The sequence below is a fragment of the Dermacentor variabilis genome, unplaced genomic scaffold, assembly GCF_050947875.1.
Source record: "Dermacentor variabilis isolate Ectoservices unplaced genomic scaffold, ASM5094787v1 scaffold_12, whole genome shotgun sequence".
NCBI classification, from domain to species: Eukaryota; Metazoa; Arthropoda; class Arachnida; order Ixodida; family Ixodidae; genus Dermacentor; species Dermacentor variabilis.
In genome coordinates this window covers 20,189,825-20,217,123 of record NW_027460280.1, presented here as the reverse complement: position 1 = coordinate 20,217,123, position 27,299 = coordinate 20,189,825, and the positions used below count along the sequence as shown (strand labels likewise).

Here is a 27,299-nt window from a genome sequence, read left to right as displayed (position 1 = left end):
ATGAATAATCGTGCCGCTCCAACAAGGGCGGCATTGCGGACGGCTGTGGTGGCAATGACACCAACGCGGAGCACGGAGCTGTTGCAGCACTTGAAAAATTGCACGTTCTACCAAAGAATGACCGTCACCTCGAGGATCCCGGCTGAAAATAAACTTCCAATTAAACAATATTACTGGACTTCAAATTATCGAGCGATGTCTTCCATAGGAATACATGCAAAACTTGACGGACCAGCACCTCACTTCTAATTAACTAAACATTCCAATTAAGCGGCTTCGAATTATCGGGAGTCGACTGTATCGATTAATAAAATTGAATTCTTTATCATGTAGTAATAAGGACGGTTGGCTTACACACAGCGTGGCATTTTTGGTAATATGATAGGCTTTCGTCATTTCTTGTATGGTTTGGTTAGGGTGACAGAACAAAAGGACTGTGTTTTCGAAGGTGGGTTTACATGAACATGAATTACAATGTAAAGCGAGATGAGAGGATGGTGTGTCGTTAAATGAATTTCTTTGTTCTTTTAGGTGTATGTTGACACATCTGCCTGTTTGGCCAATGTACATGTGACCATATGTACCGTATTTACACGATTGTAAGTCGACTCGAAAGTGTGTCGACCCCCCCCCCCCCCCCCATATCGCGTGACAGGAAAAAAAATGAGAGCATACCCGGGGGCGCATTCGAGAACAAAAATTTATTAGTAGCTGACATGGTCACTGGACTACTCGTCTATACTAGTGCTGCCATCGTCATCGTTGCTGCGGTCCCACAGTGCATCGCAGTCTAGCGAAATTTCACATTTGGCAAACGACCGCATCACGACATCTTGTGGAAGAGCAAGCGTCCACACTTCGGCACGTGGGAAATTTCTCACTTGCCGTCACAAGTGAAAATTTCGCTTCGTTGCAGTTGCCACTCTCGCACCACCCGTTCAGAAACATAGAAATTGCGGACCGCTGCGCAGTGATTTGTTTCTTTGGCATAAAGGATGGCAGCCCTCTTGAACGCTGCTGTGAACGAGTGCCGAACGATTAGTGGGCCTGGAGCACTCGATGACTAAGGAAGCGTAGTAGCACGTAGCCGGCAGTCAAGTGGAACGCGTCAAACCAATGCCAATGCCTTTCAACAGAGAAAGAGAAACCGGCGAGCGGTGTCTGCTCTTCCATGAACTACCGATACTCCCCGCATGCGCCGCCGTTCTGAGGGTGCCGCCGCAAATAGGAACAGCGGAGCTTCCATCAACTATCGACACCCCCCCCCCCCCCCCCCCCATTATTTTTGCGTGCACTTAAAACGCTTAAAAATGTTAAAAAACCCTTCCTAAAAGCGAACAAACACACGAGATAGCGAAAAGATACGGGTAGGGCCATAGAGCAAACAAAAAATTGTAACTACATTGTAGCTCCCGTTGGGTCTCGCTTTTTTTTGGCGGGTACATGTTTTGGTTTCGATTGTAAGTCGACCCCCCAACTTCAGACTTTCAAATTTTAAAAAAGTGGTCGACTTACAATCGTGTAAATACGGTACGTTGGCTAAACAGGCAGACGCGTCAACATAGAGTGGGAACGGTGGGCCTGGCGAGAGCATGGCATTAATCAAGCCCTTTTTTCACTTCATGCAGGGATTCTTTCTCTGCTTCACCAGAACATTGACGCTATGCTCCTGTGCTGCTGACCCATCGTGTTTGCATCAACAAACTGCCTTCCACGTGCCATCCAAGTAGCATAATGTTTGTACGATCCGCAATGACCCAAAATTTTTTCTGCTACATCCTATCAGCTATGGAACCATTACGCTGCCGACCGCTCCCCCCATTGGATTCATGATGTCACCAACTGGCATCTACTTAAAGGACTGCCTTCACCATTTCGCCTTCAGTGGGCACGGTGGGCCTGGCAAGAGCATGGCTTGAATCAAGCTCTTCTTTTACTTCATACAGGGATTCTTTCTCTGCTCCACTGGAACGTCGACGCTATGCTCCTCTGCTGCTGACCCAACGTGTTTGCATCAACAAGCTGTCTTCCACGTGCCATCCAAGCAGCATGGCCTTCGCACGATCAGCAATGACCCAACATTTTTTCTGCTACATCCTATCAGCCATGGAACCATTATGCTACCGAGCGCTCCCCCCCTTGGATTCATGACGTCACCAACTGGCGTCTACTTAAAGGGACACTAAAGGAAGATTCTAAGCCAAGCTAAAGTGATAGATTAGTGCTTGAGAATCTCTAAGGCGTCAATATTATAGCGAACAGAGCTTTAATAATCGTGAAATCGAGGTAAATGCAAGACATGATTAGAGTCTCTCCTGGGGCATTCAAGCAATTGCCTGATGACGAAAGCACTTCTCAGTTCAATTCTGTCACTAGTACTCAACTACTTGTTGCAAAAGACATCCTCGTATTGGATTATAAGATGAAATAAAATGCTACTTGTCCAGTTCCGTCTCATGTTTAGATAAAAGAACTCATTGAAATTGCCGTTGACGACGACACAGGCAGTCGAAGGGTTTCTTTTTCACTCGACGCTGCTCCGCCCATGCTTTCGCGTTTCAGTACTTTCCTGATCGCGTAGTGCTTCGCTGGTTTTGCTGGGTCGCGAAACTTGCACAAACTGCAAATAGCAAAGAATTCAGCTTCCATTTGATGTCTCAGGATGCCCGAACGGTGTACGCCACTTGACGAAAAAGCAGCCGCAGCGGTGAATTCGTCGCTCAAGTCTTGGCTTGGTGCCGCCGTCTGTCGGGTGCCATTTTACTCCCCGGCGGCAGCAAAAGGCGGTGATGGCGTATGCAATGTCACCACTCTCCCGGTTGGGTGGCGGGAGATTTGAATTTCAAAAAAGGGTATTCGGACCCTTCGGATACAAATTTCTCGTAAACTAACTCTTTTCTTGGCATGAAAGAAGTGTCGCGAGGTTTCTGGAATGGTATTTAAACAGTCCACATCGACTTAGTATTTGCCTTTAGTGTACCTTTACCTTTAAAGGACGGCCTTCACCTTCAATGGGCACGGTTGGCCTGGCGAGAGCATGGCGTTAATCAAGCCCTTCTTTTACTTCATGCAGGTTAGTTCGCACTATAGTTCCCTCAAAAGTGACTGTCGTTTCCTGCTTGTCCTACCATGCCCACCACGATGTCTTAAAATAGCATATGAGTGTTGTCATGTTCTTGAACTCCTATGCAGAGACGTTGAATTAAATCCTGGCCCTATGTCCGACAATGAATTACCACAAGAACTCGCATATAATGCGAGTTTTTTTTTTTCCCCTATTATTGGCGTCCCAAATTTTCGCCTTGTGCTATATGCAGATCCGAACAAAAATTTTTGTCGGAAATTTGGCCTAGAAGTTCTCGTTTCGTTATTGCTGCGTGGCTGTGGCTTGACTTCGTTATTGCTGTGTGGCTATGGCTTGGCTTCCATATTGCTGCATGGCTTTGTCTTGGTTTTTTTATTGTTGAGTGCGCACCTTGGCAGCACACGTGCAAACCACGCTTCGCGAAGTGCATCTTTTTTATTCCGCATTAAAGGACCAAGGTGTCTGGACCACGAAAACGGTACTCGGCTGCTTTCAAGAGAAAGGTTATTTTAGCCGCACAGGACATCGGTAACAGTGCCGCCGGGAGGCAGTTTGGCATCAACGAGGGAAGCATTTGCGGATAGCGTCAACAGAAGAAAGCCCTTATCGCGTGCAGCGGAACACAAACAAGCTTTCGCGGCCCGAAGAGTGACCGGAAATCGAACTTGCCCTGACCGAGTTCGTATACCAACAGCGAGCCGCGCATGTAGCTGTGAGCATGGAGCTTATGCAGGCAAAAGCTAAGGAGTTTGCAAGGGAAAAAGGGCTTCCGAGCTCCGCCTTCAACGCGAGCAAGCACTGGATTTATCACTACATGTGGCATGCTGGATTTACCTGACACCGCCGAACTTTGATTTCACAAAAGCTGCCCGAATCATTCGAAAAGCTGCTTGTGGCTTTCCAGTACCATGTTATCTCGCTGTGCAAGTCCAAGAACTTGCAGCTAGGGCAAATCAGCAATGCTGACCAAACGCCGGTTTATCTGGACATGCCATCGCCCCTCACCGTGCACGAAAAGGGCTCTAAACAAGTTTATGTCCGGTCCACTGGCAACGAGAAAACGCAAGTTACCGTCATGTTGTCGTGTATGGCACACAGACGCAAGCTCTTGCCCTATGTCGTCTTCAAGCGCAAGACAGCGCACTCTAAAGGTGAGGAGCTGCCAAGAGATGTGGTCGTGGGATGCCATGAGAAAGGCTGGATGAACGAGAATCTTGTGCTCGACTGGATAAAGTCCGTCTGGTGTAGGCGGTCCGACGCACTGTTGTCGTTCCCATCCATCCTCGTGCTGGACGCATTTCGTCGCCATTTGGCCGACTCAGTGAAGAGGCTGTTGCGCGAATCTGGCACTGAACTCGTCGTTATCCCGGGTGGGATGACGTCTCAGCTGCAGCCTTTAGATGTTTGCATGAACAAGCCGTTCAAGGACGTGGTCAAGCGGTGTTATGCAGATTGCATGCGCTCAGGTGAGCCTGCAGTGACGCCGACTGGGCGGCTGAATCGGGCTTCGCCAGCCATGCTATACAAGTGGATTGTGGACGCATGGGCCGGCATACCAAAGGACCTTGTGCATCACGCATTCAAGAAGTGCAGCACCTCGAACACGCTCGATGGCACAGAGGATGAGTATCTCTGGGAAGATATGTTCAACAAGGAACTATCTGAAGAGAGTGCAGCTGAGGAAGACTGGAGATTGAAGTGCGGACTGCAATTTAAATAAATGTTTTCCTAACTCGTATTATATGCGGATAAAACTTTTTTTTTTTTTCGCGTCCCAAAAATTTCACCTCGTACTATATGCGAGTTCGTATTGTACGCGGGTTGTTACGGTACTCCAAAGGCTGCTCGAAAGTAGGTTTCCCTACGAGCAGAGATACTAAGATACTAAGAGATACTAAGAGCAGAGATACTAAAACAAAAGCAGAAGGCATGATCATGGACATCCGAGCTCAGTTCTCACTTATTGAAGATCACATTTCTGAAATTAAAACTAAGACCGTGACACCAGAAGATCTTGAAGATGCGCTCCGTACATACCAAACTTCTATGTGTCATCAGGCTCGTAAGCTCAACAACCTAGAAGACAGAAGCAGGCGTTCTAACCTGATCGTTTATGGTACAACTGAAGGCATTACTGAAATTGAATCTGACCTTAAACGCAAAGTAGTTCAAGAGATCTTTGAAGAAAAACTTGGCATAAAATATGTATCAATTGGTCACATGCACAGGTTAGGTAAGAAGACAACAGATAGACCAGTTATCGTCTTTTTCCAGGACTTCAATGAAAAAAAAATCTCTTTTTAAAAATGTCACCAAAGTGGAAGGCACAGATATTTCCATGCAATACGATTACTCGCTGGCCACTAAAAGGACGGAAGATGTTGTGGCTAAGTGCGAAATCCAAGAAGTTGCAAGGCAAGAAAGTGTTTTTTGTTCACAAGTTTCACCTCGACAGTGACTTGTTTGTCTGGGACGATACAAAACATGAACGCCGGATAATTCAAAAACCCCAAGCGCCTCTCACATGTCCTGTTCAGGACAAGCAAGTCAGGCTTTTAAACATAAATGCTCGGAGTATTGTTAACAAGACCACCCTACTTGAAGCAGTTTCTCCTTGCCTATAACCCATACATCACCGTCATTACTGAAACTTGGCTCCACAGTTCAGTTAGCAACGATGATCTTATTCCTGCACCATTCAAAATGTTTCGTAAAGATAGGCAAACCAGAGGTGGAGGAGTCGCTGTCATAATCAAATCAGACAGAAGCCATTCTTCCTCCAGACCTAAATGATGTTGAATGGTTGTGCTTAAAGGTTAATCTATTTGGACATGTTTTCGTATACTATGCTGTATATAGACCACCAGAGTTGACGCCGGATCTGCTGATTAAGCTAAAGGATCGTACGATTCATTACAGTAAATATAAGTTGATCGTGGTTGGGGATTTCAACCTTCGGAGCCTTGACTGGAACCTCTTGCTATCAGATGCAGATTGTATCAACGATGCCAACACTATATCTGATATCATGCTTGATAATACCCTCGCTCAGATTGTCAGTGAACCTACAAAGGTAGGCAACTCTTCTTGTTCTATTTTTGATTTGTTATTTTTTTTTCCCTCGCTGCCTCGATGATTATGAAGTGTCTGTAGATTCCGGCCTATCCGATCATAAAATCGTATCTGTTTGCTTTGCACTTGCTCCCAAATGTACGAAAAATACTCCAGTTGTTAAAAAAGTGAAGGATCTTGAGCGTGCCGATGATGTTGCCATTTTAGACTACTTGAACTCCCAGTTAACCGACTTCTCTTATGATGATGCTGCTGTTCTTTGGAACAAGTTTGAGAATGTTTGTTGCTTTGGTTTACATAACTTTGTACCTGATAAGAAAAAGAGAATGGCCAAATCTACACCATGGATGAACAGGCATATAATACATTTAAAACGGAAGACTAAAAATTTTAGTGCACCTAAAAATATATTTTTTTCATTGTTGATGGCTAATAATGCTTATAGTCATTTATTTTATTCACGTTTTTGCGTTGTTAGCAGCCATTTAACTTGGTCCAGCAACTATGTGCAGTCGGTGTTTTGCTGTGCGTGCTGTTTATTCTGGTGATGCCCACGTTTCTGTCGTCCTTTTTCACGTCTTTGTCGTCCCTCCCTTTGTGTGCGCAGGCGTGACGTGTTTTATTCAATATGTTATTCCAACAACTGTGGTTTCTTCTGGGTATTTCCTGCGGGCGCTGATTGTGCATTCTCCATCTCGCGACGTGAACACACCACATGCGCGCAGCAAACGACGACGACACTGCCGGAATTCAACATGGCGGCACTAGAGACATTATGCGAGCGTTTGAGAGTATAGCTAGAGGAAATCTTCACTATTCGACCTCTAATTATTACCGCTAACAATTAACATTTTTGCAAGGTAAAAAATATACCTATGGGCACCATAGTTGTGTGGCAGGTTTCCTTCTATTGACGAGTTGTGCACGCTGTGTGCGAGAGTAACTCCTTTTCCGCTCGAAAAGTAGTTGCGCGATCTCCTTTCCCAAAAAGGAACTTTGCCGTAAAGGAGATACTCCTTTGTCATGTGTCACTGCACTTGAACGCCTTTCCGGTAGATGTCCCCTTACCTAAAGGACTTTAGAGTGCCCGTGTGTCAGGGGTATAAATCTGTGTTACCATATCGCCATTGGCATTTCAAAATGGCCGCCTGGCACGCGCTTCAAGCCTAGCTGCCATAGCTTCCTCCATGTGCTGTAGTACATATGCTTAGGTTAGTGCACCATTGATCTTCCCGGTCTTCCCGTTTGCCGCATTTCCTCTATCAGCATGGAAGTGCCGACTGCAAGGACACGCCAAGTTCATCGCGATGCCGCAATTAAAAGGAAAGTGATCACGTGTGTAGAGACGGACAGAAATCGGGCCGCACCATGGGCTTTCGGAGTTCTCGAAACTTGCATGTGGGGCTGGCGCAAACAGGAGAAGCTTTCTACTCCGGCGGCTGCTGCGTACGGTGCGGCTCCGCGGCCCCTATCTTGAAAGCGATCTGCGATGTAGACAGAGTCCATGTATCTAGGCGCACCGCGCTGTGTTCTCATCGCATAGTGCGCGTTGAAGCGAGAGGCCGCACAAAGGTCAATTTGCTCGCTCCTGCTACCACACTTCCCCACTCCAACGTTCTGATAAAGAGTTTCCGCGGTCATTTTGTGAGACGTGTTCATGTTTGCTTGTGCGTGTGTGACACCATGCTTGTTAATTTAGTTAGTAAGCGAATGTATAAAAGTTTATATGGCCGATAAAACTACTATCCTTACTTTTCGTATAGCTGTATATTAATTTGCTATTGCAATCGACACTTCACCTTTCGGGCAAAACTGCGACTTCTTTATTTATCGCAACATTAGTGTATTGGGAGTAAATCTTTGTTTTTCCAAATGAGAGGAAGATGTATTCCTGTATGAAAAAATGAGGTGTGCAGTACTGTAAAGTGCTTTTCTTTTTTTTAGGTCGTAGCAAACGGGTGCACGGTACAAACGAGGGCTTTCTTTCTTTCTCCTTTATTTTTTTTTTATTTTTTTGGGGGGGGGGGGCACGGAAAACGGGAGCGCGTTAGAATCAAGTAAATACAGTACATGCACAATTTTGTGGTATGGCACTGCTACTACATTTACCACCTGTGTACAGTGGCAGTAAACAAAATTTTAGATGCCACATAGTGTTTCGGGGATGAACCACACACGATGCCGCAAACATGGCAGCCATGAACAAAGGTGCCACCTTGTCAACTGGCACGAAATTGCAACTTTGGTTGCCAACTCCTGCTGAAGTGGCACAGGTTAGGCCCAGCTGCCTAAGCAGTGCAGCTTGTTGAGTGGATGGTGACAAGCCACAAAGGGAAGTTTATCGTTGATATGTTTGTACTTGTAGACCTTATTGGCTATTGATGTTGAGATGAAATGCACAGTCTAGACTGACGGCTGTAGTAGTGGAGTACGGATCCATGGGTGGTCCATTCAATACCCAAAAAGTGTATCAGTGGAGTGGGTGTTTTTGCCAGCGGCTTTGCTTGGTTGGACTGCGAATGGCAAGCTTATGTGCCGATCCCACGTGATCAGACAGATTGCACATTTGCGTATTCGCTGCTGTGCAGATTACATGTATGTAATTTACTGCTGTTCCGCAGGAGGTCCTTTGCTTTCCAGCCGGAGGCACCCCGCATGCATTTCTTTCACCTAGGCCTGGTCACAATTTTCTTTTCTCCGCCAATTTGCATGTACGCCTATAATGAATGTCAGATGTGACAAATCCACATGAAGCCTATATATAATGAAGCCAAGGTGAGCATAAGGGAATTTATGTGTAGTTTTTAATTGGAAGTGGAGAAACGTTAAGTGAAAGGGAAATGAAAGTGGACAAAAAACAACTTGGCGCCATAAATTCCCATATGCCTTCCTTCCTTCTCATTATCTGTTGACTTGGGCCCCTTGGTTTCCCCCTTTTTTTTTTTTTTGGATATAACGAAGGTATTTTTGTGTCCATTGCGACTTTGTTATAGCGAGGTTCAACTATACTTAAGAAAAGTGTTCTAAGACACTATGGGAGGCATTTTTGCCAGTATTATTTCGCACTTCGAGTAAGCAGAATATCAAAAGGGCTATGTCCACAGTACAAATTTTTAAGGGCCCCTCACCAACCCTTGTAGGGAATTTCGGTTCTACGCTGATAGTGGTAAAGTACGATCCAGGGAGCAGTCTACTGCAGTAATTTTTGAAAAGGGGTTTTTGTAGTAGCAAAGACAAAAATGAGAAAAGCAAGTGAAATACAATAATAGTGTGAGAAGGCATGCTACCTTTCCCACGGCATAAGTTTTGTCCCATTGTCTCAACCAGCACACATCATTGATGGTCCTCTTCTGCCTTTGTACCTAAGCCTTTTTATTCCTTTTATTTCTGCGTATTGATGTCATGGTGGCAGTTTCATAGAATTTCACAGGGACCCCTACTTTGCATTGCTTCTGGCTATTTGTGTCACTGCAGGCATTGCGTTTGACATGGAGCTTCCTGACTGTCACTGGTGATGGAGAGTGATTCCTTTGAGAAAGGCACATAGACAGTTATTTCAATTTTGAACTGTTTTTGTAGCTTATATAGGTGTAATACTTTGCAGACACAATCATTGCTGTGTGATCTACACATTTCTTTTGTCTGTCTGTAATGCCCAAACCTGATGAGTGGCCCTTTAAGGCAGGCTGGTACACCATGTCTCATTAGGAATTGTGAGTGTTGTTGCGGCTAGGGTGGTATTCGGGGCAGGGAATCCACCAAGCCCATCGATTACTACATCAGGTTGTCGAAAATGAAGGAAAAAGGGTTTGTTTAGCTTAATTACAGGGCTCCAGTATGGAAGCCCACTCCACGCAGGAGCAGGTTAAACGTTTCAATTGACATCAGTGTCCTCTGTCCTCACTCTCAAAAAGTCTCCGCTTTTAATACTGTCGTCTTCCCTAGGCGAGTTCACTAGGGAATCTGAAGACTGTCCAGCAGCAAATCATAATCGTTGACTCCATACCACGCCCATGCTCGCAACAATCTGCAGTAACTCTGCCTCCAAAAAGACTGGTTTGGAATCTTTGGCAAGAAAGCAACCGGCAACACCCAGTTCGTCGTCGTTGTCCCCCTCCTTTTCGTCCTTCATTCAGGCTTCTAGGTAATAGTGGGGTGAGCGCTTTTCGTGGAACCCTTTAACAGTCTGTCTCCACGCTGCATTGACGTCTGGATAGGAGGGGTGGTTGTTTGACTTATCGCAAATGTCTAATTAACTGCGCCTCTCAGGTTGTCGTCATGGTTCCCTCCTTTTCATCCTTTGCTCAGGTTTCCAGGTAATGCTGGGGTGAGCACTTCGTGTAAGACCCTTCAACAGTCAGTGTCCACGCTGCGTTGATGTCTGAATAGGAGAGGTGATGGTTTGACACGTGGCAAACGTCCAATTAACGCCTTTATGGTGTTGAGACGTAACAGTGTGTGATGGTCAGCCAGTGCTAAACATACATAGAATAGACGAGCTTAAACATGAGCATAACCAGAGCATGCCATAGCTATGGAGTGCCCATCTATGAGCCTGGTATGTTCTGGCCACAAAGGTCCTTCTTTTATTCTAGTTTGCAGATTTTCTCAAGGACTTTATAATTTTTCTGTGCTCAAACACTCAAAACTTCATTATAATTCAACATTTCTCAATAAAACTGTGTTTTCCTTGCTTACATATGCAGTTAAACTTCATTAATATGTACCCACTTAAAATGTACTCTCACTCAAAAACATCGTTGTGACGAATCACTGACCCAGTCTCCTTAGACTGTAATGTGTTGCCAGATCACTTGAGCCATAGTGGCTCGTCATATGATATCCCTACTGGTTTGCGTGTGCCATGATCACTTTTTTATTGTGCAAAGGTTAACTCCACCACCTCTACTCACGGCATGGCTGATGCCACGCTGTGCCACAAAAGGAAAGGTCTTCTACCTTTTCGGAAAGGGCAGAGACCAGTCTACCAATGGTTCTGGCTTAGTGCAAATGCAGTAAAATCTATACATATAAGCACCTGAAATGCATGTAGGGATGGCGGCTTCCTCAGCAAAAAATATAACCACTGATGGGCACATTAGTATGACTTATCGCCACCAACCCTATCGCGATAAACATCTTCAAGCTCGGCAGCACATAGGGCGTAGTGCATAACGCCGTTGTAAGGTGAAGGCAAGCTTTTATCGAGCAATAACCCAAATGCACTGCCATTAATTAAGTAGGACTATTTCACATGCACGTCACTTGCAGAAACAAAAGCAGCCCACAGTCACTGCTGGTTCAACAAGATACATGCCGCACCTGTGCACGGTCAGGAGCAGTATAAGCACGAAAAAAGATCACTGCACAGACGTTTCCGAAAAGCGTGGGTGCAGTACTCCAGCAAACATGCATCTGTATGGTACAGCAAGCATCCCAGCACAGTAGTGGCACGTACTTAGTAGGCTATGTGCGGCACACAAATCGCCTAGGACATGGAGCAATGAGAGCAATGAGCAATGAGAGCATTAAAATTGAAGCCAGAGAGGCTCAACACTTGATTATGTCACAGTAAGTTTTAGTTTCTTCCACCACTGTGCTGCCCACGTTCAGCGCCACACTCGCATATTGCAACAAATCCAGTAGAATCTCAGTGATATAATTGTGCCTGATACAAATTTCTGGTTGCATGAATTTTTCAAAAGTCCTGGCCCAAGTATATTAGCTTACAACATGCTACATTTCGAATGTTGCGGACCACTTTTTGCGCCGTGGTGGATGATGCGAACAACCGAGCCACCTTCACGATCCGCAGCAGAGCTGACGAGGAAGCCCCAACGCTTCAGACACTAGCTGTTGTCAGGCCAGCAGAGCAGCTGCATCGATTCACGATTCACTGGTCAAATTCTTGCTGTCAGGGTGACCTATGTCATTCCGCCATGACTCCACCCCCACACCCTTAAAGAAAAGGGGGGGGAGAGACTTCTTCTCTGTGGTGTCATGCAACTTCTTTCATTTTCAAACACCTTGTACTTTATCAGAGCTGCAATTGCACACAACCCAGTCTTGCCATCTAAGCAAAAACGGCAGCATTCGCATCCCTGGGTAGCCTTATTTATGTATTCCATGCCTTCTGTTCTCTTCGGCACGCAATGAATATTCTAAACTCTTCTACCTTTGCCCCATCAGTTCACACAACTCGAAGTAGCTTCGTCGCCACAATGAAAACAGATTCCCTTATTTTGCTCAAATTATGCCCTTTGCGCCATCAGGCAGTAGCTAGGACACAGCTATAAAAGAAACTCGAGATAACCAGGCTGATCTTGAAATGTCACTGTCGTAACACGCAAAGTGTGCAGCTGGCTGCTGCCAAAAAGTGCACGAAACAAGCGCACCAGTGATTCAAATTCGCATCAGCAGAGAAATGCATTGGTGTTCCAGTTACTTTCTTAACAGAACATTGTTTCAAGCACAACAGTAACTGGAACGCCAATGCATTTCTCCACAAGTTTCGGGTATTCTTATCTTGAAACTAGTGTCATCCTGAGAACTCTTTCCAAGTGGATCTGCCTTGCGAACTCCCCGGCTAGAATTTGTAAATTGGATGTGCCATAAGGTAATAGGTAAAATGTTAATTAGCAATTTTTTAATTAGTTGATTATGCATTTCAATTTGTTGTGCAAGTAGTGTCCGCCGCTTCGAGTAGACGACCTCATAAACTAGAATTGTGATATCTGCCGCAGGCAACCTTTAAGAATTTTTGAAAATGCTCGCAGAAACACTTTGTATAACGCTGCAGCTATCTGAATCTACAATCTCTTGTTTTTACGGCACTCTGTAAATGAAAAGGAACACTGCGCTCGTGCAATCCGTGGTGGGATAGCGCCTTCCGAAGTTTGTTTTTCTTCCCGATTTCGAATACAAAACACTAAAGGAGTGAGTTTAGTTAAGTCTGCTGCTGGGCTAATTGGTACATGGCTTTTAGAAATGGTTTTACGCACAAAAAATAGGACACGGACAACAAAATAAAATACATGAACCGTGAAATTTTCTTAAATTCTGCTGCGTATTGCTTCCAAATATTTCACCATGAAATAAAGGAAGGTTTCAGGGTTGTGGGAAAAACTATTTTTAAAAATTGGAAATTCTGAGCATGTGCGCCATTTCATTGCCGTGTCCCCCTTTAATCTCCCAGTCTTTTGGTGTTTTTTGGGTGGGGAGGGGGGGGGGGTAGTATGAATTTCAGGTGATACGAACTTCGCACCATCTCGAGAGATTCAAATCATAGAGATTCTACTGCACAATAAATGTACATGTTTGCAATAAATAAGCAAAGTTGCATGAACATATCGAGAGAAAATGGGAGCAAAGCACCCGCACAAGCCCCGCATTGGTTAAAGCTTACCAAGAGCCAAGCACAGTGGGCCGAGTTTGCCAACCTCAGGGTTCACATGTTGGGTTAACTTTCCTAGGGAGAAAAAGCAAAGAGGATGGATTCAGAGACATGTAGCTCACAAAGGCAGGCTCTGTGGCATAGTGCTCCCTCCTAGTTTATTTCCTTCCTTTATGGTACAAGATAATCGGCACCAAATTGCAGCAGGTACTGCATTTTAACCTTAGGGGTCAGTTTTCTCGCTAAGTGCAACCCCCCCCCCCCCCCCAGGGTGGAATTTTTTTATTTCAGATTTAAAACCTTCAGACTAAGCTATCCCAAAAAAATTTACCGTAATTTTTTTAGAGTGACCTTAATACAAATAAATATTTTCCGTAGGTGAACTTTATTGTTTATTCATGAATACATGTGGGCTTGAATAAGTACTTATAATAAGCATAAAAAAAGTAGATACACTGAAAGATATATTCCTATTCAGCACTTGGGCAGTATGCAGTCTACATCAGCAGAATCGCTACTCGACTTGCTTGCAGTAGAGCAGCCAGCGTGCACTCCTGTAGCGTAATCGCACCGTGTATGTGAGCATACGGAAGAAAACTCCATGGTTGTGCACCCGTGATAAAAACCAAACAAGTCGGAAACTTGCAGCACTCCTTTGTCCCATTGCCAACAAGGGGCAGTTGATTTTGGCGATATTAAAAAAAGATGCAGGCATGGCAGCATGGTTTGTATATACCAGCACCTGCCTGTGAACAGATGTAATCGCACCCCTGTGAAAAATAAATGAGCGAGCATCTAGCGGGCACCCTTTGAGAGATTGGAAGCCAGGTAGACATCAATTTTTATTAGTGCAACAACACCCAAGCACGCTCAGATGCGCAAGTGGTCACTGAAACGCCAGCCTAGAGAAACAGTGGAATGAAAACCAAGAGACTAGGGAGCGAAAAAAAAAAAAAAAAATTCTTTGTATCCATACAGGGTGGCAGCAGTTCCTGGGCAACAAAGAGTTGCAAAATTGGTGAGTTTCTTTAACATACAGACAGCACCGTAAATATGTGGCATCAACCATTTTGGACGTACGGTATTTGAAGGGACAAAGGCAAATACTAAGTTGACGTGGACTGTTTAAATATTTTTCCAGAAACCTCGCAATGCTTGTTTCGTGCCAAGAGAAGACTTAGTTTACAAGAAAATTGTATCTGAAGGGTCCGAATACCTTTTTTGAAATTCAAATCTCCCGCCACCCAACTGGGGGAGTGGTGACATTGCACACGCCATCACCGCCCTTTGCTGCCGCCGGGGAGTAAAACGGCGCCCGACAGACTGCGGTACTGAGCCAAGACAGAACCGCGGATTCGCCGCTGTGGCTGCGTTTTCGTCAAATGGCGTAGACCGTTTGGGCATCCCGCGACGTCACATGGAAGTTAAATTCCCTGCTACTTGCAGTTTGTGTGAGTTTCACAAGCCAGCGAAACCAGCTCAGCACAGTGCAATCAGGAAAGTACTGAAACGCAAAAGCGTGGGCAGTGCAGAGTAGAGTAAAAACGAAACTTTTTGAGAAACTTTTCGACCACCCGCATCGTTGTCAACGGTCATTTGAATGAGTTCCTTTTTATAAACATAAAATGGAACTGGACAAGTAGCATTTTATTTCATCTCATACTACAATACGAGTGGTTTTTTGCAACGAGTAGTTGCGTACTAGTGACAGAACTTAACTGAGGAGTGCTTACGTCATCAGGCAAGTGCTTGAATGTTGCGGAGGAGTCTCTAATCATGTCTTGCATTTACCTCAATTTCTCTATTATTAAGGCTCTGTTCGCGATAATATTGACGTCTTAGATATTCTCGAGCACTAATCTATCACTTTAGCTTGACTTAGTATTTGCCTTTAGTGTCCCTTTAACCCTCAAAGGGTCAATGAAGTTCCACCAGCAACGATCCGTGGCGGATCATTGTACAAACGTGCACACACACATTAGGGAAAACTGAACGAGTCATCTACTTTGCCGCTGTGCTCCCTACCAAAGTTTCAAAATGCTGCTTGGTATCACCTTTATGCTATCACACGGTCGCACAAAAGGATCGGAATGTTTTCACTGCTTTGGCAAAAAAACTAAAAAAAACTGCATTTTAGAACCTTTACTGTGGCATTGCATTTTTTTTTTCTTTCCTGGTAATGGCTGTGCTTTTCAAAAGACAAGTTCGTGCAACTTGGAGGTTAGCACATGCTACTGTTTAGTATGTAGGTATGGCATGTTCCCACCTAAGACTTGTTATAAGGTTCCACTGTATAAGCTTTTGAAATCATTTAATGTTTTGATCTAGGTGAACTTCAATAAAGGGCCCCTCAACAGGCCAAACAGACCTGTTGCTTAAAATTTTGCTTACATGCCCTGTAGGGAGCATTCTACTGCAAGAATTAATAAGTTCATTAATAGCCAAGATAGAAATATTTCAGTGCCGCAAACCCATAATTTCAGGAGGCGAGCGTCACCGCCAGCATACACTCTCTCCACTTGCTCCCGTCTAGCCTCTGCAAGCAAAATTTTTTCCCTGCATTTCTTCATACTAGAGCTAGAGGATTGCCTGAGCATGCATCACAGGCCCCACCTTCTTTTGTGTTGTTAAGTGGCACACTTCAGCTGACGGTCTCGCGCACGTGCTGTTGCGCTTGTCTCGTTTCATGCGACGCATGATTTTGTGCGCTGTTCACGAGAACACCTGAAGCGGCATAAGTCAGTGCCACAGTCGTGAGCACTGAGCCAGAACGCAGGTGGATCCAAAAGCATGATCGTGCGCAGGAACCCACTAGACCCGCCGTGGTTGCTTAGTGGCTATGGGCTGCTAAGCATGAGGTCGCGGGATCGAATCCTGGCCACGGCGGCTGCATTTTGATGGGGGCAAAATGCGAAAACAACCGTGTACTTAGATTTAGGTGCACGTTAAAGAACCCCCAGGTGGTCCAAATTTCCGGAGTCTCCCACTGTTGCGTGCCTCATAATCATATCGTGATTTTGGTACATAAAACCACATAATTTAAGTTAAATTTTAGGAACCCAGTAGAAAATAGCAGATAGTTTCATTTCTATGTGTGCAAGTGCACAGCGTGGGAACAAGCAGACAAAACAGAAGCACAGTGCTCACGGAATGAAACGCGTCAATTTAGGCCTAACTAATGAGCATACTTTCATTTCTACCGGCTGCAGTTCGTGACACATTGACGCAATTTTGGCGCGTACACTTAGATCGGAGTCTGCGTCGCCTTTGGTAACCAGATTCCTAGCGACATGACATGATACTCTTGAGTACTTTGCACATATGCAGTGTTCTACTAAATGCTCCCTGTCGCGTTTTATTCCGTGCGCACTGTACATCACTCTTGCTACGGCACGGAGTAATACAGACTCAGACTCACAGACATTTGGTTTGTAGGTTTTATCATTTCTATAAACTTTAAATCGTGTATTGAAGCAGCAGATCAAACAAATAACTGATGGTGCCTTGAATAGTTCTCAAAGTTATGTGTCACTGTGAGAGACATCAACTGCCGTCATGGCTTAGTGACCATGGCGTTGCGCTGCTAAGCACAATGTCTGGCATCAAATCTCAGCCATGGCAGCCGCATTTCGATGGAGGTGAAATGCAAAAATGCCTGGGTCCTGTCCATTGGTGGCACATTAAAAATCCCTGGTAGTCAAAATTAATCCGGAGTCCACCACTACGGCATGCCTCATGATCAAATCGTGGTTTTGGCACAAAAAAACTCCAACGTTTATTGTGACAGACGGCACAGCGCTGCCATTTACGTGGGCACACTTGTGCAACTGACATCAACTCTTCGGCCGGTAGCACGGCGCTTGCGAGGAAAAGGGCACAAGGTGTTAGGTTTCAAATTTCAGCTCTTTTCGTGGCATGTAGCGGTGTAGTACTTTGCAGACATGATCGTTAGCGCGCATTATGTGCACTGTGCTTTTCAGCTCAAAATGGCCAGACCTGGGAAGGGGCCCTTTAAAGAGCAACTCCAGTGATTTTTTGACCATGTCAAGGTAATAGAATATTTACGTTCCCAAGACCCCGCTGTCACGTGTCTGATAGTAGAATTGTTCCACAAATTCGAAAATAATGTTAAATAAGCAAAAAAGTGCGAAACCGAAACCTGAGCAAGCAGCCGAGCAAACGTCATCATGTGACATCACGAGGGTCCTTGGAGGGGAAGGCGTGGAAGGCATGCTGTCTCGCCCACTGGGCGAACGAAACCAGCGAAGAGCAGACGCTCAGCTGATTCGTGACTTTGCCGGACCTTCGAGTGACAACGTCAGCTGCACCAGCTCTTCGGATCTGTCAAATATTGACAGTTATGGTTCTGATGAATTCAGTAGCTACAAATCGCTGTTTGCATTCAACCCACCACCACGAGAGCCAACGCCCATGTACCACATATCGTGCTGCAACATGAAGACCAAGGGTAGCCTTAACCACTGATTTTATATGTGCTGCTTGCTATTTTAGGTGTTCTACCCCTTCTCAGGGAAGCGCTTCACATGCTTATTGTAGGATGTGGAGCACGATTTTCTGCATTTGTATTCCGCACGAACGCCGCTGACACTCCAAAGCAACGACCGGTGCATTTGTTTACACTGGCAGGTACAACGACCAGTCATTGTTCGCTTGAGGTATAATGCTAGCCGCCCATCGGGAACAAATATAATGTCAGAACATATCAAAGCAGGCAGATTTTGTACATGGAAGCACCATTGCATCACTGAATCGCTCTGATATGAGCGTTTACACACTTTCGAAAACAGCGAGCGGGAGACCGTAGTACGGAAGCGTTGTTATGCTGTCTACTTATCATTCTTCGTATATTCTTTATGCACACAATATGTTCCGTAAAGTAGACACTGATGAGGGCTTTGCGCATATGATAGCTCATTTAGAGAATCCGTAGTTTTTCGCGGAAACACTGATGCCAGTATTGACGCCATTAGCAGCTGAACGAGGCGGTTGTTTGTGCTGCTGTATCGAAGGGGCGGCCCTATGCTCGCTTCCCACTTGGGATACGAGGCAAACAGTGTACCTCTGAAGCTAAATAATGAGTCTGCATGACAGTACGTAAAAATACACCCATGTTCATGGTTGCATTTAATTTAGGGAAGTGCTGGTGAGTGCGTTGGGCAGCTTTCCATCGAAAACGGCAACGTGCTGATATCGATACTGCTCCATGTTGTCGTTTCTCACTTTTTATGTGTGCACTGCACAAAATGAGGAATGATTTATTTCAAATCTGTATGGTCAAAACTGAACTCCTGAAGCAGTTTTGTTCATCCTAATGGCTCAATTAGCTTCAGTTCAGTAGCTCAGGTCCACCAGCAGCAGACACGCAAACTCCGCATTTGTGATATATAGGCTTAACCTCAGCTGAATGCGATTGGCATTGGCTCAAACTTTGTGTGCGGATGGCGAGGGCTGAAGTTTGTGCAGCCAACAACACAACAACCCTTGCCTCCCATCTCTTGCCTGTCCACAGGGAACGCAACTTCTTGCAACAGCAACAATTCTCATGCCATGCACTAGCTCACGATCATCGACCCTGTCGTCGCTGTCGTCTGCATGATCCGGCATGCTCTGCCAGGATCATGCAGACGAGACAAACGCAACAGCTCGCGTGCGAGAGCGTCAGCGGAAATTCACCACGAAAAAAAAAAAAAAAAGGCGGGGCCTGTGATGCATGCTTCAGGCAATCCTGAGGTCATACACGATGTGGCCTGTAACTGAGGAGGAGCTAAGGTAGGATGTTCAGGGCAATAAATTAAATTAATTTGTAAAAAATTTGCGCAACTCTCAAACCTGCTTTTTCTTTAGGACATGACGGAAGTGTCCAGAGAAACGTACCCAACGAATTTCATAGACATTCGTTGTCATTAAAAAGTCACCAGAGTTGCCCTTTAAAGGGCCCCTCACTAGGCCACGTAGCAAATTTCGGTTATATGCTGCAAGTTAAGTGCCCTGTGGGGAGCATTCTGCCACAAGAATTTTTCAAATTGATTCATTAATAACCGAGATAGAAATATTTCAGTGCCGTGAACCCATGATTTCAGGAGGCAAGGGCCACTGCCAAGAGAGACACTCTCTCCACCTGACCCGTCTACCTCTGCAGGCGAAATTCCTTCCCTGCGTTCTCCCATACCAGAGCTCGAGGATTGCATGACACATACGTCACGGGCCTTACCTTCACTATTCTTTTTTTTCTCGCTTTTTTTATTATACGCATAGTGTGTATGTGTGCAGCTAGCATGTTGGAATGGGCCTACGTGCAACCATCAACCGTTTGATGTATGCACAGGCGTACATTCTTCTGTCGAGCCTTATTCACTCTTGCACTGAATCCGCCAGCCTTCACTTCCCTGTGCTCCTTGAGCACACAGACAAGATATCTGCAGTAAGGAGGGTTCGTCCAAAATTACAGCAGCTGCTTCTTTCCCATCCTTCCACATTGCTGTTTGACATGCCACAAATGCATTCACCTCTGTCAAAAGCAGGAACACTGCACAGCTGTCACTGACCTGCAAGGCACTTATCATACATATTCTGAAGCACATCGGTTTCAGTTTGTGATGACACATTAGCATGAATCCACCTAAGACAGCAAAAATATTCTCAGATCGTCCGTGGCGTGGTATGTAGTGTACGGCATTGCGTGCATGCTCGTTTCATGCGTACTACTTCCAGTCCCGCCTGGCCACAATAACAGCCGGAAGAGCAAGGTCTTTATAACACAGCGGAACAAAACACAGTGCAATCTTGCACGCACGCCCATGCCACAGTACGAGACCTACGGGGCAGCATACGCATGACACAAACCACCATAACAAGACCGCCATTGTGCCCCGACAACACGGCCACTACAGTAGAAAATACCACATGACTTCCTCCACACCTTTCTCTTGCGCACGGAAGGAGTAGGGCCTCTTCTCAGTTTTTTTCCTATGAACTCAAGTAATCGAGCTTATTCAAAATATTGGAAAAAATTGTTCACTGGCCATCAGAAAGCCAGTGAACATTTTGATCCCTTTATTGTTTTCAAAAATATCTTGGAGCTTTTTTCTCAGCAAATGATGTGAAATACTGGCCAACATGCAATTACCAGTATGTCACTTCACATTTATTCTGCGATATTCTGCCATCTTAACTGAAGGTCACCAAGAATTAAAAATTAGCAGAGGGTATATGTAAGCAGTGTTCACTGCCCCTTGGTGGGTGCTGTTTGTGATGGCTACTGTGAATATTTCTCATTCATTGTGCACGAATACGTTTAATTAGAGAATGTTGGAAATTTACCTAAACAATGAGATGTCAATGAAAAAGTGTATGACGTTGAGAAAATACAAATAACAGCATTTAAAGTGACTTAGGATTCTTGGAGACCTTTCTTTAACTAAAAAGAAGCCTGTGTAATAAAATTTAAGAAAGAATGGTGTAACCGTTGCCACCTTTCTGTCCACCAAAGACTGCATAAATCTTTATGCAAACTTCATCAAATAGGGGCACTGGGAACAAGCATCCGCGCTTCTTTCTCAACGGTCGGCAGTTCTTGGCACACATCTTCAGTCCTTATCAAGTGTCAGGTAGCACAATCTTGTAACGGTTCACTTTTGAACTGTTGCAGGACTGTGGCACCAGGTTTGCTAATATACACAGTGTACTAGATGGCGATTTTTCTGTCTGGGACCGCTTTCATTACTGGTGCGGGGATGCGTTGTCACACGGATTTTTAAAAATTTCACAGGCTTTTTCTTGTTCTGATGCTTTTTGTTTCTGTTGAAAGAAAGGACCACACAAGACCTAGGTTGCTATATGGGCTGTTATTGGTCATTTCTCGACATATTCCACAACCTTTGCGTTGGCACCTCATTGAATAAGTAAAGTAATAAATGTTAGCTCATCAAACTTAAACGTTGCTTGTTCACAGTGAAAAAAAAAACTAGAATTAACAAAAGCCTATCAATGTAGAGCGGGCGCTGTTCACGGACAGCCCTTGGTTATTTTTTTCTTGGCTACATTTAGTTGGCACATCCGGTAAGCAATAGAGAGTTTTAGCTTGTCCGATATTCGGGTAAACACAGGTGAACAGGGTGGAGGCGTAAATGTGAGCAGCCTGCATGGTGCAGCCACGTGGTGGAGCAGAGCGCAAACACAGCTAATATTGCAGTAACCATGTGTATTCTACATCGCTGCTGGTGTAAATTTTTGGCAGCAAGACGATTACGCCACTGCCGAAAATTTACACCAGTAGCAAAGTAGAATACACTTGGTTACTGAAATATTAGCTGTTTTTGCCTGTTTGAGCTCTGTGCCTCCAGGTAGCTGCACCATGCAGGCCGCTCACGTTTACGCCTCCGCCCCGTCCACCTGCATTTCCTGAATAGCGGACAAGCTAAAACTCTCTAATGGTTGTTTCGGAGAAACCTGTATGGGTTACCTTTGTAACTTCTTGCTGCAGTCAAGTGAATGAGAAGTTTTCCCTGCCATGAATTTTGCTCGCCCAGCGAGCTTCCGCAGAACTCGTATACCGCGACCTAATGGTAGAGAGTTTTAGAATAGGGGCCCCAATAGTTTGGGACCAAAGAGCTTTGCAGATGCTAGTGTTGGGGCATGCAGGAGTGAAGAGCTTTAGAATAGGGCTTTACGTTTGCAGATACCGTGTTGCACTGACAGTGCCACTATGGCATCAAAGAAAAGCTATTAGAAATAATTAAATAAAATGTACCATTTTATGATAAGAATAGTAATTTTGACTTTCCTGTTTTCAAGTTTAATTACAACTTATAGGTCATTCTTTAAGCAGCAAGCAATTAGTTGCGCTTAGTTTTGAGTAACCAACTTTGCGTGCCTTCACCAGCCAAGCAAAGCCGTGTTAAGCCTACGAGCCATAAGATCCACAATCGAATTCAGAATCAGCGGCCTCTAATGAATCAGTCTTCATAACACGCACTAGTTGAGAGAAAGCTATAAGCGCAGTCACTTCTCGTAGCGTGCGAACTTCACGCTTACCACGAATCGAACCCAGTTTGGTGCTAGGTTAGAGCCGTCACTTCGATGGGTGCCGCCATGTTTGTTCACGCAAATCTTTTGGGGCAACTTTTGGGGCTTCCGCTAAATCAATGAAATAAATGCAGTTTGCGTCTCGCGCATGCACAGTGGCTTCGGTGCTGTTTCTTTCGGGCCCCAAAACATTTGGGGCCCCTAATCTAAAACTCTCTAGTGTTCTGCAAAGTCAAATAAAGAATACTTTTTCTTCATATGCCTGTATTTCACTCGTATTGACCTTTACCAAACTGCCCCAAGATGCAGATTTACTGATCCGAAACGGACAATTCGTGCTCCAAACATGCTCCAAAGTGCCAAATTTGCTGCTCTCATAGCTGCTCCACAACTTCCTTGGCCACTTCCATCTCTGCATTCCCTACTTTATCAGTATAGGCGTGCTCTTCACACTCCAATTATTTCATCAGGGATCTTCCAGCAGGATCTTTGCATTATTATTAGATGTGTTGGCATAGAGCAGCTTCCTATTGGAATACGAACAGTATTCTAGGCAAACAGCCTTTGAATATTAAATCAAGTACTGAAAATTTTATAGTTTTTAAACAAAACGAAATATAAGGGTGTTTGGGGGGTATTTATATTATTTGATATATGTAATGCAGTTCAAACTGTTGGCCAAGGGGCTTGTAAACAAGAGTGATCATGTGTGGTTCACCTTGATAGTGACAGTAGTGAAAAACTGCATGTCACAGGATGCATATAGTGTAGTGTGTTCATTGAAGAAGCAAAGTGTAATACACTACAGCACTGCATACTATTTTAAAAGGGATGCTAACATGCTAAGGTACTCGTGAAGTAGTAAATTGGTTTGCTTTATACAAGAATGAATTTGTAGACAATCTGAAGGCAGTCCCCGGTAGATTTGAAGTTTCAGGTATTCACACCCGTTAAAGTATTACTGTAACTTAGGTTTGCTTCTTCCACAGGCATATGCAATATAAGCAATTTGTGAAGGCTTAACTAACAACAAAAAAGAAACTGCACTACAAGATTGCCAAATCGCGAAAAAAGTATGACAATTAAATTGAAATAGGAAAGGAATCTTGATGTGGTTGCATATTTCATTGGACATAACATATTTTAACTGAATGTTAACCACGTTACGTGTAATAAAATATATTTGCTCGAATTTGCTCTTCCCCATTTTTTTCTTGCAACAGATAAGTATCTGTTCGTTTGGAATGATGCTAAGAATTGTACAAGTGGCAGGCTTTTTTTTAAATATTTATGCAAAGGACCAGTCCTGAAGACACCTGCCATGGTCGCTCAGTGCTGTTGCATTGCGCTGCTGCCAAACGCAAGGTCACCGTATTGAATCCTGTCTGTGGCAGCCAGGAACTGCAAAAGTGCTTGTGTGCTTAGATTCATGTGCATGTGAGAGACTACTGCACAATCAGAAGTAATTCGGAGCATTCTGTTATGGTGTCTCTCGCGACACAATGTAGGTTTCGAATGTAAAACCTCGACAGTGACTCATGAATTCTATAAACTGCAGCGAAGATTGATTCTGTCCATCGGGCCTAGACAAACTCTGCAGCTAAGCTTCTTTGCACAGCCATTCAATCTAGCCCCTACTGACAATGCAGGCAGCACCAAGAGGTATATTGCCTGAAGTGCTAACACAGTGTGCAGAGCACAACTTGCACCTTATTTTCTGTGTGGAATGCACCATCTACAACCTTGATGAAATTCGCCCATTAATGCATGTTCTTTTGTTTTCTTGTGAAAAAGTTAGACAAAGGTTTACTCATGCTGGAAATGCCCAAACAAACCTCAATTTTCTTTTAAAAAGATGCGTAATTGCAGTTTTATGAGCTGAAATTGTCATGTATCATAAGGTGCACCATTCAGTCAAAGGCATATTTTTCTACTATACAGAAAGACATTGAATTGATGAAAACTTGCAAGAAATATCACAACCATTGTCAAAATGCAAGGCTTCGCTGTAATAAGTGTACTTTATTTCTTGCAGCTCAATTTATTACAAGCTTATTAAGAAATTTGTGATGTCATCCTAGATTGGATAAATTGTAACTTCAAATGTATGAGCCGGATCCTTTAGTGCGCTTCTTTTTACGTAGATTTTTTCTTTGCACAGAACCCAACACAAGCCAAAAGAATACTTTCTTCCTCTTCCTCCATGAGATATTTCTTGATGTTCTTTAGCTGTTGGAACATGGCTTACACCACGCTGTCTATAGTAAAAACAGTTATATTTTCATTTTCTGATGTATCGTTGCAATAATTATGCTAATCAACAGTATAGCCTGTTAAAAGCACCATATTTTACCACCATATTTGTTTTCTTGCAACAAAACAAATCTACTCTCGTTCACAAAACGACCCGTAACTGCATGCTGTAGCATATGTGATACAGCAATTAATGCTCGCCTCACACAACAGCCAGAATGCCTTTCTCGTTAAAAACGTAGGAGTAGGCTGATAAAGACAAAGCAAACCAACTGCAGTTTTAGGAGAATAACCCCTCTGTTTACTAAAATTTTGCATATTGTGTGACAAGCTGCTGTCATACATATTTTAAGGAAGAAATTACTCAAATTATTTCCAGACTTACAGCTGCTATAAATTTATTGCTAGAGATGACGCAGATTCTGGGTAAATATGTGTTGATTTCGTCGGTGTTCATTCTCTCAAGTCATTATAAGTTGTTCTGCATGTATCATATATGACATCCATGTGCTAAGGGGTTAACATGAATTGTAATTAAGAAAATGTGGCCTGCCATGTTGGCATAGTGGCTTTGGTGTTGTGCTGCTAAGCCTGAGGGCGCGGAATCAAATCTCAACCACAGCAGTCTCATTGTGATAGGGGCAAAATGCAAAAATACCCATTTACTGTGCATTAGGTGCATCTTAAGAAACCCCAAGTGCTCAGAATTAATCCAAAATCTAAATAGTATGGTGCACCTCAATATCATCGTGGCTTTGTTACGTGAAACCCCAGAATTTCATTTTAATTGTTAAGAAAACGTTAGTGCTCAAGCCTGAAGAAAAATGGGTCTCTCCACAGGAAAATAAAGAAGCCAATGGACACTGTGGGGTATCAGATTACGCATGCATGCATAAGCATAAACTGATTCTTGTTGAAAAGCATAACCACACTGGTATCTACTGTAAATATTTGCAGACAGCTGTGCCTTTTCACTACTCCAAATGTGACTTTCTGGCACCACTTTTTCTGTTGGTTTGTTTTGTCTTTATTTTCTCTCTCTCTATTTATTTCTTTTTCTCCTGATCAAATTGCGACATTTTCATTTTTATTTTACCACTTTTGTACTTGGTTGTCATCTGCAATTTTTATCCTGTTTCCTCTAATTTCAAGTAGATATTAATATGTAGGCAGCAATAGTAATAGGAAAGGCATGGGTAAACAGTAAAGTGGATCCCAAAAAAGGTAATTGCATTTGTTGATGCCGTCAGCCCACCAATTACAGGAGGTGGAATGTAATGGAACAAAGGGTTTGCAGGCAGACTTGGGAGCAGTCAACAACAGTCTGCCAATTAGGATGTCACTAATGTTTTTACAAGATTGTTCGACCAATGTTGATGAAAGCATGTAAATAAGTGACTAGCTCTCAGTGTAAACAAAAGAACATATGAAACACCTCGCATATTCAGTAAGCATTAAGCAGTGACATATGGAAGTGGAAGTTGCACCTGCTAAGCAAATATGCTACTTCAAAAGTACACTTAAGCATCACAAAAGAAGTGAGATGCTGATTTTTAAAAGTCCAGGTTATTAAATTATGAATGCTTTAATATCTGTGTGAGCTTGCACAACTTGTGTTTAGGTAGTGCTTTAGAGGAAAATGGTCAATGCAATGAAGCTTTCGGTGCTTTTGCAGAAGGACAAGCGATACCTTGTGCTCAGCTGCATTCCTGATGAGCGGCGCAAGCTGTTGATGGCATATGTGGAAGATCTTGACCGTAGAGGACCACCACCTCCACCCACAGCATCTGAGCCCACTCGGCGCTCCAACAAGTAGCTGCTTCTGCTACCATCTTTTAATGCTGTCCACACCAACCCTCATTTTTTCCATGCTTGCATCTGAAGGTGCCTTTTAATAAAGGACCTCTGTGGAGAGGGGCACTCCAAGCTCTATTTGCTTTTGCCTCAACTTTTGTGACCTTTTGCTGGTCTCTTCAGTGTCCTCAAAATGTTAAGTCAAGCTGCATGCGGCATAAAGTGCAAAATCTTGTGGTCGGATAATCTCGGAGAGCATGAGTGTTTTTGTTACCAGTATATCTTAAGGAAAATCTATTTAATATTTAACTTTTGTAAAGTTTGCAAGCAATAGCCATGTTTGTGCCCTGTGATCTTTTGAAATACTACCCCACTTCCACATACTAAAGTCATTCTTTCCAGCAGCAGACTTGCTTGCACTTCATCTTTAGGTACAGGGTGTGCCAGTGCAAGAGGAACCAACATCCATACCATTACTGCTGTAGAAGCATGAATTGGAACATTACTTAATGATGCATACTGAGCAGGTACAATTTTCAAGAAAATATCGCATACGTCATTTTAGTTCAAAAAAAGAGCTTATATAGAGCCCAGTCCACTTAACGTCTTTTAGCAAGGAAATACCATATTGTGTAAGGCCTGCACCCCCAGTTTGGA

At 44.0% G+C, this 27,299-nt stretch overlaps 1 protein-coding gene across 3 annotated transcripts in view; it reads left to right on the top strand.

Moving 5' to 3' along the window:
- The window catches only part of LOC142566372 (transcription elongation regulator 1), a 332,559-nt gene extending 305,779 nt beyond the window's left edge, over positions 1 to 26,780 (top strand). For 2 of the 3 annotated variants that reach the window (XM_075677319.1, XM_075677318.1), the window contains exon 19: positions 26,524 to 26,780. In XM_075677319.1, the coding sequence (XP_075533434.1) occupies positions 26,524 to 26,664 (141 nt within the window). In that variant the 3' untranslated portion in view covers positions 26,665 to 26,780. Of the gene's footprint in view, positions 1 to 14,528; positions 14,569 to 26,523 lie in introns of all 3 variants that reach the window. The other variant, XM_075677320.1, reaches the window with a different exon arrangement.
- Positions 26,781 to 27,299: the final 519 nt, after the last annotated feature.